Source organism: Balearica regulorum, chromosome 5 (assembly GCF_011004875.1).
Source record: "Balearica regulorum gibbericeps isolate bBalReg1 chromosome 5, bBalReg1.pri, whole genome shotgun sequence".
NCBI lineage: Eukaryota > Metazoa > Chordata > Aves > Gruiformes > Gruidae > Balearica > Balearica regulorum.
In genome coordinates, this window is record NC_046188.1 from 56,620,317 (window position 1) to 56,637,353 (window position 17,037).

At 35.5% G+C, this 17,037-nt stretch overlaps 1 protein-coding gene across 18 annotated transcripts in view; it reads left to right on the plus strand.

The window, feature by feature from the left end:
• SOX6 (SRY-box transcription factor 6) overlaps positions 1-17,037 on the plus strand; it is a 373,686-nt gene that overhangs the window by 324,591 nt on the left and 32,058 nt on the right. For all 18 annotated transcript variants that reach the window (XM_075755057.1, XM_075755064.1, XM_075755059.1 and 15 more), the window contains one exon: positions 13,742-13,850. In XM_075755057.1, the coding sequence (XP_075611172.1) occupies positions 13,742-13,850 (109 nt within the window). The remainder of the gene's footprint in view (positions 1-13,741; positions 13,851-17,037) is intronic.

The window sequence follows — 17,037 nt, forward strand, 5'->3', positions numbered from 1 at the left end:
CCTGCTGCTGCACTTGCTGCTTATCCTTACTGTGCTTTTGCTGGGACTCTTGTAAAGTCACATGAAAACAACATCCTCACATTGCTGTTGTGTGTCACTTCTTAATTAATAGAATAGCACACAATTTCCACCGTAGAATTCCCACATGGTGAAAAGTGAGTATTATTTCACGCATTTTTGCTATATAGTGGGTATGTTCTTTATACAACTGCATTCTTGTTGTTAAATACACCTTGGATTTTAGTTCACAACTGAGCTAAACACTGAACATTTTACATAAGCAAAATACACAATTTATCATGTTTTTGATTGCTTGGAGGTAGCAAAGGAATAGAGATAAAATTGAAAACTGCATTATAAGTTACATTATTTTTTTCTTTAATATTTCTATTTTGTTAGTGATGAAAGAACTCATTTAGGATCAGATCCTTTTAGGCTGTGCTTTGAACCAAACCAAAGCAGATATAGTTCCTGAAGATGAAGATCTTTAATAGATTTGAAAGGCAAGAGCTATCTAGGTTTCACAGGCTGCCCCTCCAGTGCAAGAAGGTTCTCAGCAATGTGGGCTGCAGCTCACTGCCCCCTCAAGGGCATAACTATTTGAGCAACTGTACTGTAAAAGCAGCAAAATAAGGCTTTGAAAACAAAAAGTCCTCTGTCCTCTTTTTTTAAACTGGAACATTTCACTGTTTACGTTTTCTTCATGACCCCATAAATAGCTGAATCAGAAGATTTAAAGGATTGTGGACTGTTTGTGTTGGGAACCAGCAGGTTGGAGGGTGAGGGATGGGACAGAGCCTCACTGCTACATACAGTGTCCATGAAACTGCACTTTGAATGTAACACAGAGTAGGAAATAAAGAGTAAGGGAGAGCACAGATAGGAATATAAACATCCTATAGTTTGAATGGTGGATATACAACCAGATAGCTCCAGAGTATATTGTTCTTTCCTTCCATTTGGCATCAACCCTTTCAGTTCTGCCAATATATAATAATTTGAAATTCCTCTTATGTCTCTGTTTCTAAACCTTAAGAAGCAGCAAACCTGAGCCTTGCTGTTTGCATTCTTCTGATATCAAAGACTCCTATCCCACTGGGGCCCTTAGCCATAGGAGAGGTTTGAGGGAGGGGGAAGAGATATTTTTCCTTCTTCTTAGCCAGTCAATCAGATTGGAGGGTGGGGAGGGGAGAGGGAGCAGACAGTAGATTTTAATGTTCAAGATGGAGGCTGGGATGTAACTGTTGCCTGAGCCTGACACAATGCTGCTTACCACTGCTTCTCTTAGCTGATGTGGCAGTGGGGTTGGAGCTGGGTGGAGGCTGGCACCTGATGATGCAGAGTACCCATCCTTGCAGGGAGTCAGGTCAGCCTGTTTTTTGCAGAAGTCCACACCCTAGAGATATCGTGTCCCATATAGCAAGCAGTAGAAGGATATTTTTCTTTATGTTTAAAATCTATGTTACAGATCTACAGGAAGTATTTATTTATTCTTCAAATTAGCTGAGCAGGAGAATTAGCTGAACAGAGATGGATTTAGAGATCAGCACAATGCAGCAAGATTAAAAAAACCTTTTCCATCTGAATTAATGAATTTCAGACTGCTTTTCATAAACGAGTTTTTCAGAAGTCATCTGTGAAGCCTTGTATGAAGAATTTTTAAAGGTAACTTATTGGGATGGAGAAAAGGTTTAAAATTATCTACTGGGGCTGTTGCAGGAGATATTAAATATTGATTTATCTTGGAGTAAGAATCATACTAAAGAGTGAGGCTTGTAGTCAGATCAATTTATCTGGAATACAAACTATATGGCCATATTTAGTACAACGTCAACATGAATCTTAAACAAGTAGATGTGAAAGGTTGAGCATTTAATCTAAATCAATTGAGTCTCCAAATCTTCAATTAAAAAAAAAATCTTAACAGTTCAAACTGAACTGCTCCTAAATGTTTCAGGCGATTTATATTAAAAAATGCTTCATTTAGTCAGTCATACTATATCATAACACTTTACTGTGCATCTTGTTGCAGCTAGGAACAAAAATCCACAGTCCAAGGCTTTTCCAAATCTTAAGTTTTTAATACTTCAAACTCTCTTGAAAACCCAATGTAAATCGTTCAAGGAATCTGGCAAATAACACTGTAAGCAATTTTCTGCTACTTGCCACTGCTACTGCACTGCCAAGCTTTTGGTCATAATATAAAAGTTGGCTCAGATTGTACTTAACCAACTAAAACTGATTGTGTTCCCTTTTCAGACATAAATAGATACCAGCATGCCAGCTAGTGGTACTAGCTAAAATATTTTTCAGTATGTATAAGTGTACATAGGTCTCCAGTAGGAAATCCTTTATCCAAGTGCAACATCAAAGCAGTAGGTCTCAGATAATTTAAGTGTTACATTTGCTTTTGTTTGTACTGTTTTCTTTAAACATATTCATTAGACAAGAGCAGAGCCTTTAATGTTCCATGACTGAAAAATCCATCAAACAGATTTATGGCAGAGGCAGTGTGGCGTAACAGCCAGTGGACTGGCCTGATGTTCAGAAGTCCCGGGTTCAGTTCTCAGCTTAATCATTGACTTTCTGGGTAACCAGAAGATAATCATTTCCTCTCTCTGTGCCTGGAGATACTGTTACCAACCTCCTGTTTACAATGATTTGGGTACTACTAATACGCAGTGGTAGGTATTATGATTGTCTACATATATAATAAATAAAAGTAAAAAGCTCCAAAATACTGATTGCTTCCCCGGGATATTATTATTCTCTTTCCTGTAAGACATAGCTAGAAAATACGACCACAGTTACAATGTATACAAGTATACAAAGGAGTAAGGAAGGTATGAGACAGGAAATTCCCTCTTAGTCACAGATTGTATTTGTCCACAGAGCAGCAAAAATCTTCCACTGGAACAAGGTGCCAGAATGTTCTTTCAGTGAATTGCATGAACTTTTCTATATATGTCACCTAGAGTGGATGAATGAGGATAGGGGAAAAGAGAGAGAAAGTTCATTTTAAATGCAAAGAAATGTAGTAGGACCCAGTCTATGCTTATGCTGAAATCAAGGTCAAAAATAGGTCTTAAGTGGGATGTATGTGGCTAATATGTTCTGTGGTTGACACCACTACTTTTGAAACTCCCATTCAAGATTGGTTGTTAAGGTATAAAAGCATTTTCTAAACTGTCATTGTTGCATTGAGCTGAACAGTACTTTAATGGATATCTTATGTGGGAAATTTGAAACAAGCTTTTCATGATAAAAACAAAACAAGGTTTATAAAATCATTCTACTTTAAATGAAAAGCTAGAGAATGGATTTTTGCCAGTAGCACTAGCTATAGATGACTAGCAGTTTTGTCTTCGTATATTACAGCAGTAAAACCACATAATTTTTTCAGCCCGTAGGTATTAATTTTTCATTTAAGATAGTTTCAGGTGTAAGGGTTCCTGGATTCTCCATGAAAAAAAGCATAGCCTTCAGTTACCTTTTTAAAGTACTCTCTCTCTTGCATTATTTTGATTTGTACTTCCAGCATGGAAGAGTTACTCCTTCCAAGAGATGTAAATCTCTCTCAGTTTCCAGGAAGTACGTATTTGCCTGCATTTGCATGTCAAATCTAGCAAACAGAACCTGTATCCTACTTTATCGGTTGCACTTTTTTATTTGTTTTGATGAATTTATAGTGTTCATAAATCCAGTTTGGGCTCCTTTTTCCTTGAGTACAATTTTTAAAAACATAAATTATGAGCAATGTAGTTCTGATTGTATTAGAAAGATAAGTAAGTAAATATAGCAATTTCACTAACAGGGAGTTGTTCCTTTGCCTTCAGCTAGGACATTGTTAACGCAAGTTCTTGTCCACTTCCATAAATCCTTACAGGACTGTGTTCCTGGCTTTCTATTGTTTTATTCCTAAACAAGAATAATTCTTCTTCATACTAGAAGGCCTGCCTGTCTCAAAGGGAAAAAAGGCTAGTCAATAGGAAGAGGAAAGCATCTTTTTCAGTCTGGAAAGAAGTTGTTTAATTTTTATTCTCAGATTCAGTGTAAACATAAGAGACCTACACATTTTGGCCCCGATTCAGTGAAGTGCATTAGTCCATTCTTGATATAAGCACATAAGTATTCCCCTGGAGTTAAGTAGTGACTGTCCATGTCCTTGAGTCCTCTGTTGGACTGGAGTGAAAGTACTTGGCACCTTACAAGATTAAGGCCCATATGAGGCTGCAAGAATTTGCAACTCACTCTTTCATTTTGTTGTTGTATTTTTTTTCTTGTTGAATAAAGATTAAAGACAGGAGCTGGTTGAGGGGTACATCTATATTATCACAGGCATTATGTACATCATACTTGATGTTGTAATCATGCAAACAGTAATCTTGCCTTCCTGACATAAACAGTAAGCAGCACATTTTCCTGAGGCTGAAATAATCAGAGAAAAACATGGCAGTGATGGGGGTACAAGAGGCAAAACACTGCATAATGATGTTATTATCATTGTTCCATTGTCATCCATCCTTATTCTTTAGTGATATGTTTCTTTTCTCTCTGAACGTAACAAAAAAGGGCTGAGTATAAACCGAGTAATACATGCGCAGCAATCATAAAACACAACCTTGAAAAAGTACACTTAAAATGCTACAAAATTAAAAAAAAAATCAGATTGATAAATACAGAAAAAGCCTACTTAATCTATATATGCATGGTATGCAATTATATATTTACATCCAGCACAAGGCAAGGCATATACTTGAAGACAGTAGCATTTGGTGGGATTTTGTTAACTGCCTTGATTGCATTTCTAATTCTAAATATGAATATGAACATTTAAGCCCAAGTGTCTTTTGCATCACCGATTTAAACTACTTCAGGTGTCATCTTGAAAATGGGGTGAAACAGCCATGTCTAGAGGCCTGCATTACTTACCGAGGTAAACAAAAGGGGTAGGTACCCCCAGTGACTCATTCAGGTTATCTGGGTTAGATATCTGTACTTCCAAAGCCCTGGAGGACTTACCCTACTGGAGCTACTGGAATCTATATTTAACAATATACAACACTATTCATGTTCAAAGATTGCTGTAATAACATGCACAAAACTCAGATTCAGATTTTCCCTAAAGTTTAGTTCTTTCATTGTAAAAATACTTGCAAATAAAGTATTTCAAATATTTGCTTTTAAACCTTTATAACTACTACCTGCATGTAGAGTAGGAAAAGTGTATTTATTGCTATATGATAATTTGTAATTGCATCATGTAGTCCATTTTTATCACATTTTTTCCAGTATTGTTTGATCATGTCACAAAATCTGACATGTGTCTATCATAAGGCACACTTGAAATGATGGAATGAAAGTATCTATGAGAACATCATCTGTCTTTCTCTTAGCTTTTCTAGGTTTAAAATCATGTATATGTGTCTGTTTCCATGCACTTTCATTTCCATATTGTTCATAAAAAACATCATATTGTTTCTCAAGATATTTGACCAGTGGCGTGTGTGTATGTCTGTGTGTGTGTTCTGGATTTTTTTAAGACCTCTCTTTTCCCAACTGTGTGTGGAGGGCAGCTGAATTTGCTTTGTGCTGTTGAGGTTTGCAGAACACCGCAATGAAATTGAAATTGGTGACTTCTTTTCTGCCTTTTTTTTTTCCATTCCAAAAAAATTGTTGTGCTGAACCTAGAATAGTTTTGCTGGTTGTTATACTGCTGTGGCATCTTGCTAAAGCTGTGTTTTCAGCCTGGAATATATTACTAGATGATTAAGAGAAAAGGAGATTCACAGTTTTGAGGCTAGTAACCAGATCACTGATCTTTGAAATTCTGTTCTGATTCTAATGAATGACAATACTTTTAATGAAATTTAGTCACAAACAGAAAAGTTTTGGGAAGCATGCAGATATACGTACAGAATCATGGCATTGTCTAAATTTGGTAAAAATATTTCTGTACGCTTTTATGGCACTTCAATGTCTCCCATTTTTAAATACTTGGTGAAAGTGAGGCCATAACCGAGAAGGTCCAACCATCTCCTGAATTAAACTCAAAAATAGCAAAATGTGTATTATTATTTCTCTGTAGTATTTAGTCTACTACGAAATAAACCCTTTGTTTTACCATGTCCTTATGCATTTATTCTTGTAACTCAAACATTAGAAATTCAAGTGACCATTCTGAAGGTCCAAGAGTAGCTGTTGAATTGCTAATTCCATTAGTCACTTTACAGCACAGAAAAAAAATAAACAAACAACCCAGTCCTGCTGTTTCCTAGTAGAAGTGTATGTCGGTTGTAATTTGTGTTTATTTTTGTCTGTCTCTCAAAAATGCACATGTATGTGTTTAGTTAAAAGAAAATGTGTTTTTTAAATGGTTGCATTCAGATTTTTTCTAATACAAGGTAAATAGATTTGGTCTGTAGCATTTACCAGTTCTCCCTTAAATCTAGTGAGCAGTACCTGTTGTTTTAAAAGAAAATTAACTTCTCTCCCTGGAAGGCTCCCAGTTAATCATCTGTGGATGCTGGTCAGGAGGGAAGGGAGCAGCAGAGAGAACGAGGGAATTTCTCTTTGACCCCGACAGTTGAACAGCTTACACTCTGGAACATGAGATTTGATTATCTTAGCATGTGTTACTACAAATGTTATTAACAGTCATAAAATTATCCAGCTCTTTTAAAAACAAGTGACAGCCCAAGCTTTGGACTCTTTCTGACCTCTAGTGAATTCTACAGCCGTATTATGCAGTGTAAAGTAGTAACTCCTTTTGTTTGCTTTTCATTTACCAGCTGTTAATTTAATTGATTATCCCTTTGTTTTTCAAGGGCTAATGACTTCTCATCAGTTTATGGTAGAATTCCGCAGTTTGTGTGATTTTTTTATTTTTTATTTTTTTTAATCTTTACATTTTAGTTGATGTGTAATTTTATTGTAGGCTGCTGTATGAATTTGCTGCTGAAACAAAGAGTTAATCAGAAAGTTCTCAGATACTGCCATGCATCATGCCTTTGTGCATGAATAAAAAGTTGGAAACCGCATGAAAGCAGTAGTTGGGTTACCACACAACTGGATATGCTTAAGTCTGAACGCTTCATAACTCTAACTACTGGGGAGTTGCAAACTTATAAATAACCTTGCAATTGGTTAAAACCATATTAAAACCATATGAACAAAGACATAAAGTATTTGGTTAAGGGGTCTCAGTAAGTGCAGTAATCCTGTTGAAAGTAATCTAACCAGGGCAGATCCATAGCTTAGGAGTCCCTGGAAGTGTGGCAATAGTTACAAATATGTCAGTACTTCATGTGTAGGAGGGTATAATATCCTACTTAGGTGGAAACATTTGCTATCTGTTCTTTTTTTTTTTTTTAATATTTTTGAATTCATACACTTATTCTAAATCCTTGCTATTTGTATTCAGAGATCAAGATGGCTACTGCTCACACGAGCCACAGGCTCTGGGAATTCTGATCCTTAAAATCTGACTTCCAAAATAATTAGCTAAAGAGAGTGTTTACAAGTAGACTGTTTGGGTTTGCATTTATTTATCTGATTATTTTTTTTACCTTTAGTACTCCAATTTCAAACTTTTTTCTGGACACTAAATTTTGATGAAATTGCCATTCTTGTTTTTGACTCCAGAACCTGGCTCTTAAAAGAAGAAATTCCCATATCATGACAATCACTATGAAATTCTGTTATTGAACAACTCTGGATTATTTTCTGCTTGTGATGGTCTTGCATATGTCACGTTGTCACTTGGAAGCCAGCTGAGGCTTGCCAGTCAGGCAAAGAAATTTTAGTGTAAATTCCCTGTTATCTGCTTTTAATCTCTTACTTTTCAGTTATGCTTTAAAATGGAAGAATATATTTAAAAGGGGACCTAGTGGCTTCTCTCTCCCCACATCTTTTCAAGCAAGCTGTTTGCTTTGAGGCACTGTAACGTAACACAAATGTGCAGTCTGTGACAGGGATGCTAGTTCATGCTGTATGTTCACCATACAAAGATAGTACTGGAACAGCTATAGGGGCCTTAAAAAATTGAAAACAGCAGTATAGCAGGGTGAAAATTCACTGAACTGTCCTTCTTTGGTTCCTGAGATCATTGAATTTAGGTATTTCACGTACACAAAAATAAAGTAAGGTTGGGTTGTGTCAACATCACAGAACTCGGCATGTCCTTCATTTGTGCAACCTGTAAATCAGTGGTTGGAACAGATATACTTTGTATCTTGTTATATCTTAAAATATCAGCATTCCTACAATCAGTTTGACTACTTTGCTAATTTAATTTCTCTGGTTTCTTGGAGCAACTTCCGCTGCTATGATGATGAAAACAAGTTCTAGATATTCACCACAGTTCTGCAAAACCAAAGGCCTTGCTTTTAATTGTAACAATTAATGCCACTATTGTGTTAATCTACTTTGCCATCCAAAGAATTCCAGCAGTTGCATGCCTGCACACCAGGAGGATGATTGACAATGTTGTAATAAGGTTAATGTTTAAACTTCCCACCCATAATAACTAAAATATCCAGAGATAAGGCTGAAAGTCAATTTGTAATTATCCCTGCTGTGCCAAGATGTTGCAAAAGATTCTAAAAGTGGAGGGTAATTTCACTTTTCAGTCCTAGCCCTTATAAAGTAGTAAGAAGAAGGTGAAAATCTTGGGACATTTGTATCGACTTTCTAGGGGGCAGAAGAGGTTTTGTGATTCCTCCGTATTCAAACTGGGAATATTTTTCTCTGTGTTCTGCTGAAAATGTCCTTTTTATGTCTTGAATATAGTAAGTTGTTTGCCTGTTGTTTACTGTCCGTGGTACATGAAGGGAATAGATCACAGTTAGTAAATAAGCTACTAGAACATTTAGTATGGAATAATTCAATTGAAATACATTTCATACATAAAGACAACATGTGATAATTATTTGTAGTCATTCTAACTAAAGTACTGTCCTCAGAAGAAATAATATCCCTTCAGTCATATGCTCTGTGGCTTCTGTGAATGACCTGTATTAATTCAGTTTCTAGAAACTGGCTCTTTAAATTAATGTTGGTAACTGCTTCCATGCTAGACTATTGAAATAAAGGGTATTACATCATTGTCGAAACATGTCTGCTTAAATAAAAAGTATTTGTTTGCAAAAAATATATATATTTTAAATCTTTTACACAACGATCAGCGTGCATGCCATTTTCCATTTCAGACCAAGCATACATTTCAGATGTGGAAAAAGCAAGCATGTTGAAATAATTTGAGGCATGGGTATAGTCGGATCAGTCTTGGTAATCCAGAAGGGAGGGGTGCCCAGTGTATTATTACATTTCATATATTATTTTTCAAGAGATGGATGCAATCAGTCATCTTCTTGTATATGGTTTGAAAAAAAAAAATGTCTTGCTGGCAAGTAAACTGTTATTTAAGTACACAATCCACGGTACTACAGAAACAGTTTTGCCAAACTTGTCCAAGTATTCTCACATCCTTAAAGATGGTATAAATATCATTTATAGGAAGCCGTTTACTTCAGACTATATGGAATGCCTTCCTGCTCCCCTGATCTAAGTGTCCCAGTTTGCATTATGGCCTTTATTGCTTCTGTTTGATGGAGTGATCAGTAAAAATTTAATGACACTATAAAATAATAAAAATGTCATTAATTTACCACGGATCTTGGATGCAGTGGTTGTAAAGTTACATTAATAAACAGAATATTTTTTACAACAAAAAGCATTGTTACGTGGGAACGTATAAATAACACACATAAATTTAAGAGCAATTTTACTGTTAGCACACACATTATTATGGAATAGCCAATAAGTGTATAAAACATAGTATATAAAATTTTATGAAAATATACTGTGCACATCAAAAATTCAGCTTTTATCTAAGTGCAGAGAAAAGCCATTATTGTGTGCTCACTGTTTCATTGCTGTTCTTTCACAAGATCACAATTTTATATTTGTTTCTAGTCATTTGAAGTTTGCAGCCTTTTCAGAGGTAGGGGCTACTGCTTCCTTTTCCTTTACTCCTTGCTTCACTGAATCATTCTTCTACCTTCCACACGTGAAGAAAGAATTGATACTTTCTGCCAGAACGTGATGGAAAAGTTGCTAATTTAATGCAAAGCTAAAAATAATGCCAAAGGGGTTGAAAGGCTTGCTTGGCGACTCTGAAAATAAGGGATAACTATCTAGCAGTCTATCTGTCATCACTGGGGCTGCTCCATCACTGACTGTGATAATATGTGAATATGATGGATGCCACAGCCTTGTGGCTCATAACATTTAACATTCATCAGCTCTCACTAACGGGGGCTTTATAATTTAAATATCTTTATTTAATATGCAACATCTACCTCATACATCATAATTTCAAAGCACTTAGAGAACCAACAGTCCTGCAAGACAGTTGAGCAGACTTTAATTTTTTTCAATAACTTTTACGTTTTCTGCATGTTTGTGACTGACAACGCATAAATAAGTGCCTAATCATATCACAGAATGGAAAATTAAGATTTGGCTGCTAAGAAGAATCTTTTCTCATTTTAAAGTGATTATTTTTACTGTGTGTTCAACATATAAAGAAGCACAAAGGACCTGAATTGTGCTGGGAAGAGCTTTCAGTTTTCTAGCGCAAACTCCAATTGACTGTGTTGATCTAGTCATGAGAAAGGGTTGTCAGTGTCATGTCCTAAATCTTTCTTCTGAAATTTAAATGGGAAAACTTAATGTGACTATACAGTATAAGCTCCATAGCCAGTACAAAAAAAAAAAAAAAAAAAAAAATCAATTCAAAATAGAGGTCTAAAATGCCTTTTCACAGGAAATAAAACACCTGCACTGTCCATAGCAGAGCACTTTATTACAAACTCACCAAAATTTTCTGTTAATGTAGGTTAGGGAGATAGCAATATATCCAGCACACGACGTACACGCGGGCAAACATTATGCACATGTAGGTAACATATTTATTAGTGCAGCTATATATAGCCATTTACTTTTAATGAAGGTATGGGGTTTTTTGTTCATATCAGAATAATATGTACAGAATCAATCTTCCTCTCAGTCCTTGCTCATACTAGGAAAAAGGTGTACTTTTAAAGGATTTTCAGTGTAAGTAAGTAATCTCTTTAGGATGAATTCAAGATGGGAGCAAAGAGAAATCCCATAAAAAAGGATTGGAGCCTAGTGGGACAAGTTTCCTCTCAAATAATAAATTTCATATGAATTTCATGGAATTGTAAATGTATCTACTAGATAAAAACATTATTAGTATTAAGGAACATTTTTCTGGTTTTTACAGTTCTCTGAATTTCTCTAAACCCAATGCAAATATTGAAAATCTTTTTACGATCACTATGAAGATTATTTTCAGTAAAAAAGCAAGCAAAGGAATGACTTTAAAAGGCATTTCAAAGACTTAAATATAGCTAGCTTTGTTACAGCTTTTTATGAATTAGGAGGGGGTTATGAAATAACTATAAATACATCTCCTTTGTTTGACAAGAGCAGGTATTTTTATGGCATAAGTGCTTTCATTTTACTGTTCCTGAACCTTATCATGTAATTTTCCCTTTTCTTCTTCAATGTCAAAATATTGATATTCTTTCAGAAACTTTCTTTTTTTCTTTTTTTTTTTTTTAACAGAATATTTTCTAGTAAAATCAAAGAGAATGAATGACTAGAAAGATATTTCAAATGTGCATATTGATATGTAGCAGGGTCTGTTGATTTTTATAGTAGAAAGGTATTTCTCCTTCTTCTGAAACATACTTAAAGGCAGTTCTTCCAAGTATACTGCAGGTGCTGTATTAACATCCTTAAGAAAAGGCTTTTAGCGCAAATATTTTGGAAGAGACAATATATGTGCCAAAAGCTGTTTTCTTAGTACTGATCTTTGTTTTTATCTCAACTGCAAATCAGCCCTTTGCAATGGAACGCAGAATCCTTGACAAACTTATTTTTTATTCTGTCTACCAGTAAAACAGATCCTATCCTGATGATTCAGGTGTATTGTTACATTGCACAACATCTTTCAGTAAAATATTGGGCCTCTAGCGTTGCAGTGCCTTTCTGCAGTCACATTTCATTTGTAACTCTTTCTTTTCTCTTGAGTTCCTTTGTAAATGTAAGCTCCTTCATCAAGTACAGATTTTATGGGAGAAAATAAGTTAAGTTAACCAAATATAAAATGCAGAGTTATTTTGTTCAACAACTGAAGATTCTAAGGAACTTTTAGAAATGCAGTTAGTACCTAAAATGGCTCAGCTGCATGTTGTGGCAAATCCAGTGTCAGGTTGTGCTTCCTTGTCTTCCTCTGTAAATTAAACAGAAAATAATTTTAAAAATCCATGGCTGAAGGAATCAAAAGAATGAGGAATCAAAAGAATTCCTCAGTTGTTGGCCTGGTGGGATTTTATTACTGAAAGATAATGATAATAGAAAAATAATCACATTGGAAAGCAGAAGTATTTGGAGGTGGAGCAAATGAGGAGTCAAGGCCATCAAGTATGTTTTGACCTTAAGAACATTTCCAAGTTTCTAACCGTCTTGAGGGAGAAAAACTCCTGATGTTTTCTTCTTATGTCTAGTCTGCACAGTATAGAACTAGGTCATTGAACAATAGACTGAACAGCAATCAGCACTCTACTTCTGCATAATGCATTAAGTATAACATGGAGAAACTGTTCGTAGAGCTGAAAGCTGGTATTTCATGTCTGTAAATTCAAACTGACATGACATTTAATATTGTTTCATAGTAATGAACAACAAGGTTTCATTCATTCACAAGTACAACATAATGCCAAGTTTAGTCTGAAGAGGTAACAACAAGGCAAGAGGGAAAACATGCTATGTTCCTCAAATGAGAATGCTAAATTAATGATAACCGTTGAATGCTTTGCTACTGATACACAGTACTACAGAGACTACTATTGTGAGACAATATTACACTGTCATTTATAGCGCCCCTGTCCAGTACTTGATTGAAGAACTGGGTTAACACATAAAATGTCTTTCAGCTTCCACTTTCTAGTTCCAGGTTTCCTTTGGAGGTCTCCAGCTCTCAAAAATTTTCTGTTTTTATTAGGAGTGTGCATTTTTTTTTTTTTTGTTAAATCTTCTTAGATTCCCTTTCCACTGAGGTACAATTTAAATTCCTAGACAAAATAATATCAGTTCTGTCATCTATTATTCCTTCTTTCAAATACATGTCTTTGAAAACCTCTTGCATAAAATTCAGACTTGTGTTTTCTCAGAGGTATGAATGCAAACTTGAATCTCATTGTGGGGAAAAAGTGCTTTTTCCATTAAATTTCAAGTATATTTTAATACAAACTCTTCTTTCAACTTCTGAATTTTCATGTCTCCCAAATGTGATTGTCTTTTCCAGTTTTGGTTAGAAAATAAGTGGAAAGGCAAAGTGAGCAGCATCGATCAGCACTGTTTGCTGCCAAGCGTTTTGTATTTGCATGTACAATCGTTTATGCATTATGGCAGTGCAGATCAAAATAATCTCAAAGTTTCTGTATATGTTTCACATTTAAAACTGATTTTCATAAATGCAAACATTCAGAATCTCTAAAAAATTGTCCCTTTGTTAAAATTCTAATTAAACGCACTCATTATTTGTTCAGATTTAAAAAATAAGGCATGTATCAGTGCATACACATATGCACAAGCATATAACAAGAACTAACCTATATGGATCATTAAGACTACTTCTGTTCTTTTCCAGGAAAGAACAAGGTTTGAAAATTTAGGCCCACAGTTAACAGGGAAACCCAATGAAGATGGAAAACTGGGCCCCGGTGTCATTGATCTCACAAGGCCAGAAGATGCAGAAGGTGAGTTGCAATTTTAACTATGGGTTACTGAACACTGCATCACAGAATGGTATGGCTGAAATGCTGCCAGTGTCATAAGTATTTCTAGCTTACATCCCAGGGTAACACTTGAATGATTTCTGTGCGTTTTTGTAAGATTGTAATAAGTCCATAGCAAAGGGCGGATACATGAAAAGGATTCTGTAGCCCTCTGAGCCCTTCTGCAACACAACTATATTTTTTTCCCCAGAAGCTGTCAATTAAGTGTTTACAATTTATACTACTAATAAAAGTGTAGGAAACATTGAGAAAATTATCTCAGCAAGGCAATATATACATATATATATTCAGCAGTTTTTAAGGATTTAGCAGCTTTAAAGAAAGTTAGAGCTCTTTAAGAAGACTACCCATCAGTGCACTCACAAACTATTCAAGATGTAGCAAACACAATTTTATTGAGGGGCAGCTGTCAAATGATAATGGAAGAATATTTCTATATGAAAATGTCTTTTTTATGATATAAATTTTCAGTGCGTTTACACTCATTTCAGTGAGAGTTCTATATATCAGGCATACAGTGTCAAGCCACAGGTGTTTATCAACACTGGGTTTAGTCTCTAGCAGGGTTACCATGGATGGTCTGGAGGTGGATGCCACTGATATCCTCTCTGCCCTATGATACATTAGAAGACAATATGCAGATAGATAGGAACCCTACCAGTCACTGTAGTAAGACTGATGTACTATTCAGATAGAATATTATGCAACATTTTGCTCCTTCAATTTACTTCTGTTGGAGAATACTTTTGCTCTTTTTTAACCTGACAAGTTCTAGTTATGGCACTGTTCTTGAGAAAAGATTAAAACATCTCTAATTGTTCCTATTAATATCCAAACATCTGACAGGTTCAAAATTTGCTTTTTTTTCTCTTGAATCACAACAGGACCAATAAACTTGTGATTGTTGTCAAATAGGGTTATTTTCCAATCATTCTTGAAATTCTGTGACAGAATTTTTCTGATAAAAAGGAATTAATATTTTCTGTATAGAGACATGAGCACATATTATGTTCTGTCTCTCTGTGACCCAGAAATAAATGGTCCAGGTAAGGTCTCATGAGTTGTCCATTTTGAAGTCTGACAACAACAGCACATGTAAATGGTATATTTTCTTTACTGTATAGGTAGTAAATTATATGCCTTTGCTAAAACATCTTGGAGCCTTGATTCTCCTTGCTTGCCAACTAACATACATTATCTTTAATCAGTCTCTAGGGAAACCAAACAAGCTGAATTTAAAAGTATTTTGGGCAAGGACTTGTACACAATGGAGAAGCTGCAAGTTCTATTCCAAGATGTTCCTGTCTTGACTCATCCATATAGAGAAATAGTTAACTCTCAAATTTAATTCAGCAAAATATTCCTACTTACTGGCTTAATCCCATGATTAGCTTATCACATGGAACCGACACATGCACCAGGAGCATATGCTGACATGTTTTTTTGCTTAATTTTTTATTTAAGTATTTTGACACAGTCTAGATTTTGGGTCTCCATAACAGTAAGATAAGATGATGACTGAAGGTCATCAGCCATTTATTACAAATAATATTCAGAAGGAGGCTAGCATCTTAATGAAACATTTCAGATTTCCCCCCCCCCCTTTTTTTTTTTACTAGTTCCTGATAAAACAATTTCCAGATTTTCATTTTTAGGGAGTTATTATATATGAGTTTCATTTATTCATCCTTTATTGGATGTGATTGGCCACTGTTGTACTGTCTTTAAATAGAAAAATAATGAACGGAATTTAGGTAAAAAATAACTTTCGGACAGGTGTTTTGCAATATTTTTTTATTTTTTTTTTTAGAAAAAAGGACTTAGGAGATACATGGAATTTCAAAAGTAGTTGTTGACTAATCAGTTATTTATAAACAGCTTTGTAAAGGAATTTCCATCCTGCAGCAACCTCTCATATTTCAACATGTTGAAGGATATTTTTTTCCTCAGTTGGGATGAAAAGTTGCAACAGAACACGGTTGCTGGTTCATATGACATCAGATCCCTGATGACTTTCTTAGTTTGGCTCATTTCCTTCAATTCATCCTTTCTCTTTCTAGTGTCCTTAATTTAGTATCTTGATACACCTCGTGGTACTGACAAACCCCCTGTTACTGGATAGTGCAGAAAGAAGCTTTGACATATGTAACCCAAGCTACAGTGATGTGTGCCAGTTTAAGGACAGTGTACATGTCTTTCTAGAGCTAGTGGAACAGTTTGAGGCGTGATGTGTTGCCACATGGGAAATCTGAGTTCGTGAATGGATTCAGATTTCAAGACTTTGTTTAGCAGCCAAGAGACGTCTCTGGAAAAGAGGTGCTGGATGAATACCTCTGCTGATCTGAAAAAAACATTGGCATGAGTTCAAAACTGAGCTGCTTACTTGTCCTTCTAGTCGTAGACAAGGTGAATTTAGATATTAGCTGGATATAAAAAAAAGACATTTAGAATATCACCCAATTTTTGCCCCTTATCTTTGGCAAGCTAGCTAAGAGACGATACTTGTAGGGAGGCATCATTTAAAGTAGAAGTCCATTGAAAACTGCTGCTGAAATTTCAGCAGTTAAACTGTGGCCTCTGATGTACTGGACCATGCTACAGACTCTGTTTGTCTTCAAGAATATTAATGCATCTAATTGTCATGAAACTATTGCAGATCTTTCTAGGTTTGCCATGTCACAAAGTTTTTGATATGTGTCGCTATAACTTTGTGCTTCCATACGTGTCTGTTTCAGCACTGTGTTACTAAGAAACTTGTCAACTTATTCTTTAGAATCATAGAATCATTTAGGTTGGAACAGACCTTTAAGATCATCAAGACCAACTTTTAACCTAACACTGCCAAGTCCACTACTAAACCATGTCCCCAGGCACCACATCTATACATCTTTAAATACCCCCAGGGATGGTGACTCAACCACTTCCCTGGGCAACCTGTTCCAGTGCTTGATAACCCTTTCAGTGAAGAAATTTTTCCTAATATCCAATCTAAACCTTCCCTAGAGCAACTTGAGGCCATTTCCTCTCGTCCTATCACTTGTTACTTTGGAAAAGAGACCAACACCCACCTTGCTACAACCTCCTTTCAGGTAGTTGTAGACAGCAATAAGGTCTTCCCTCAGGCTCCTTTTCTCCAGGCTAAACAACC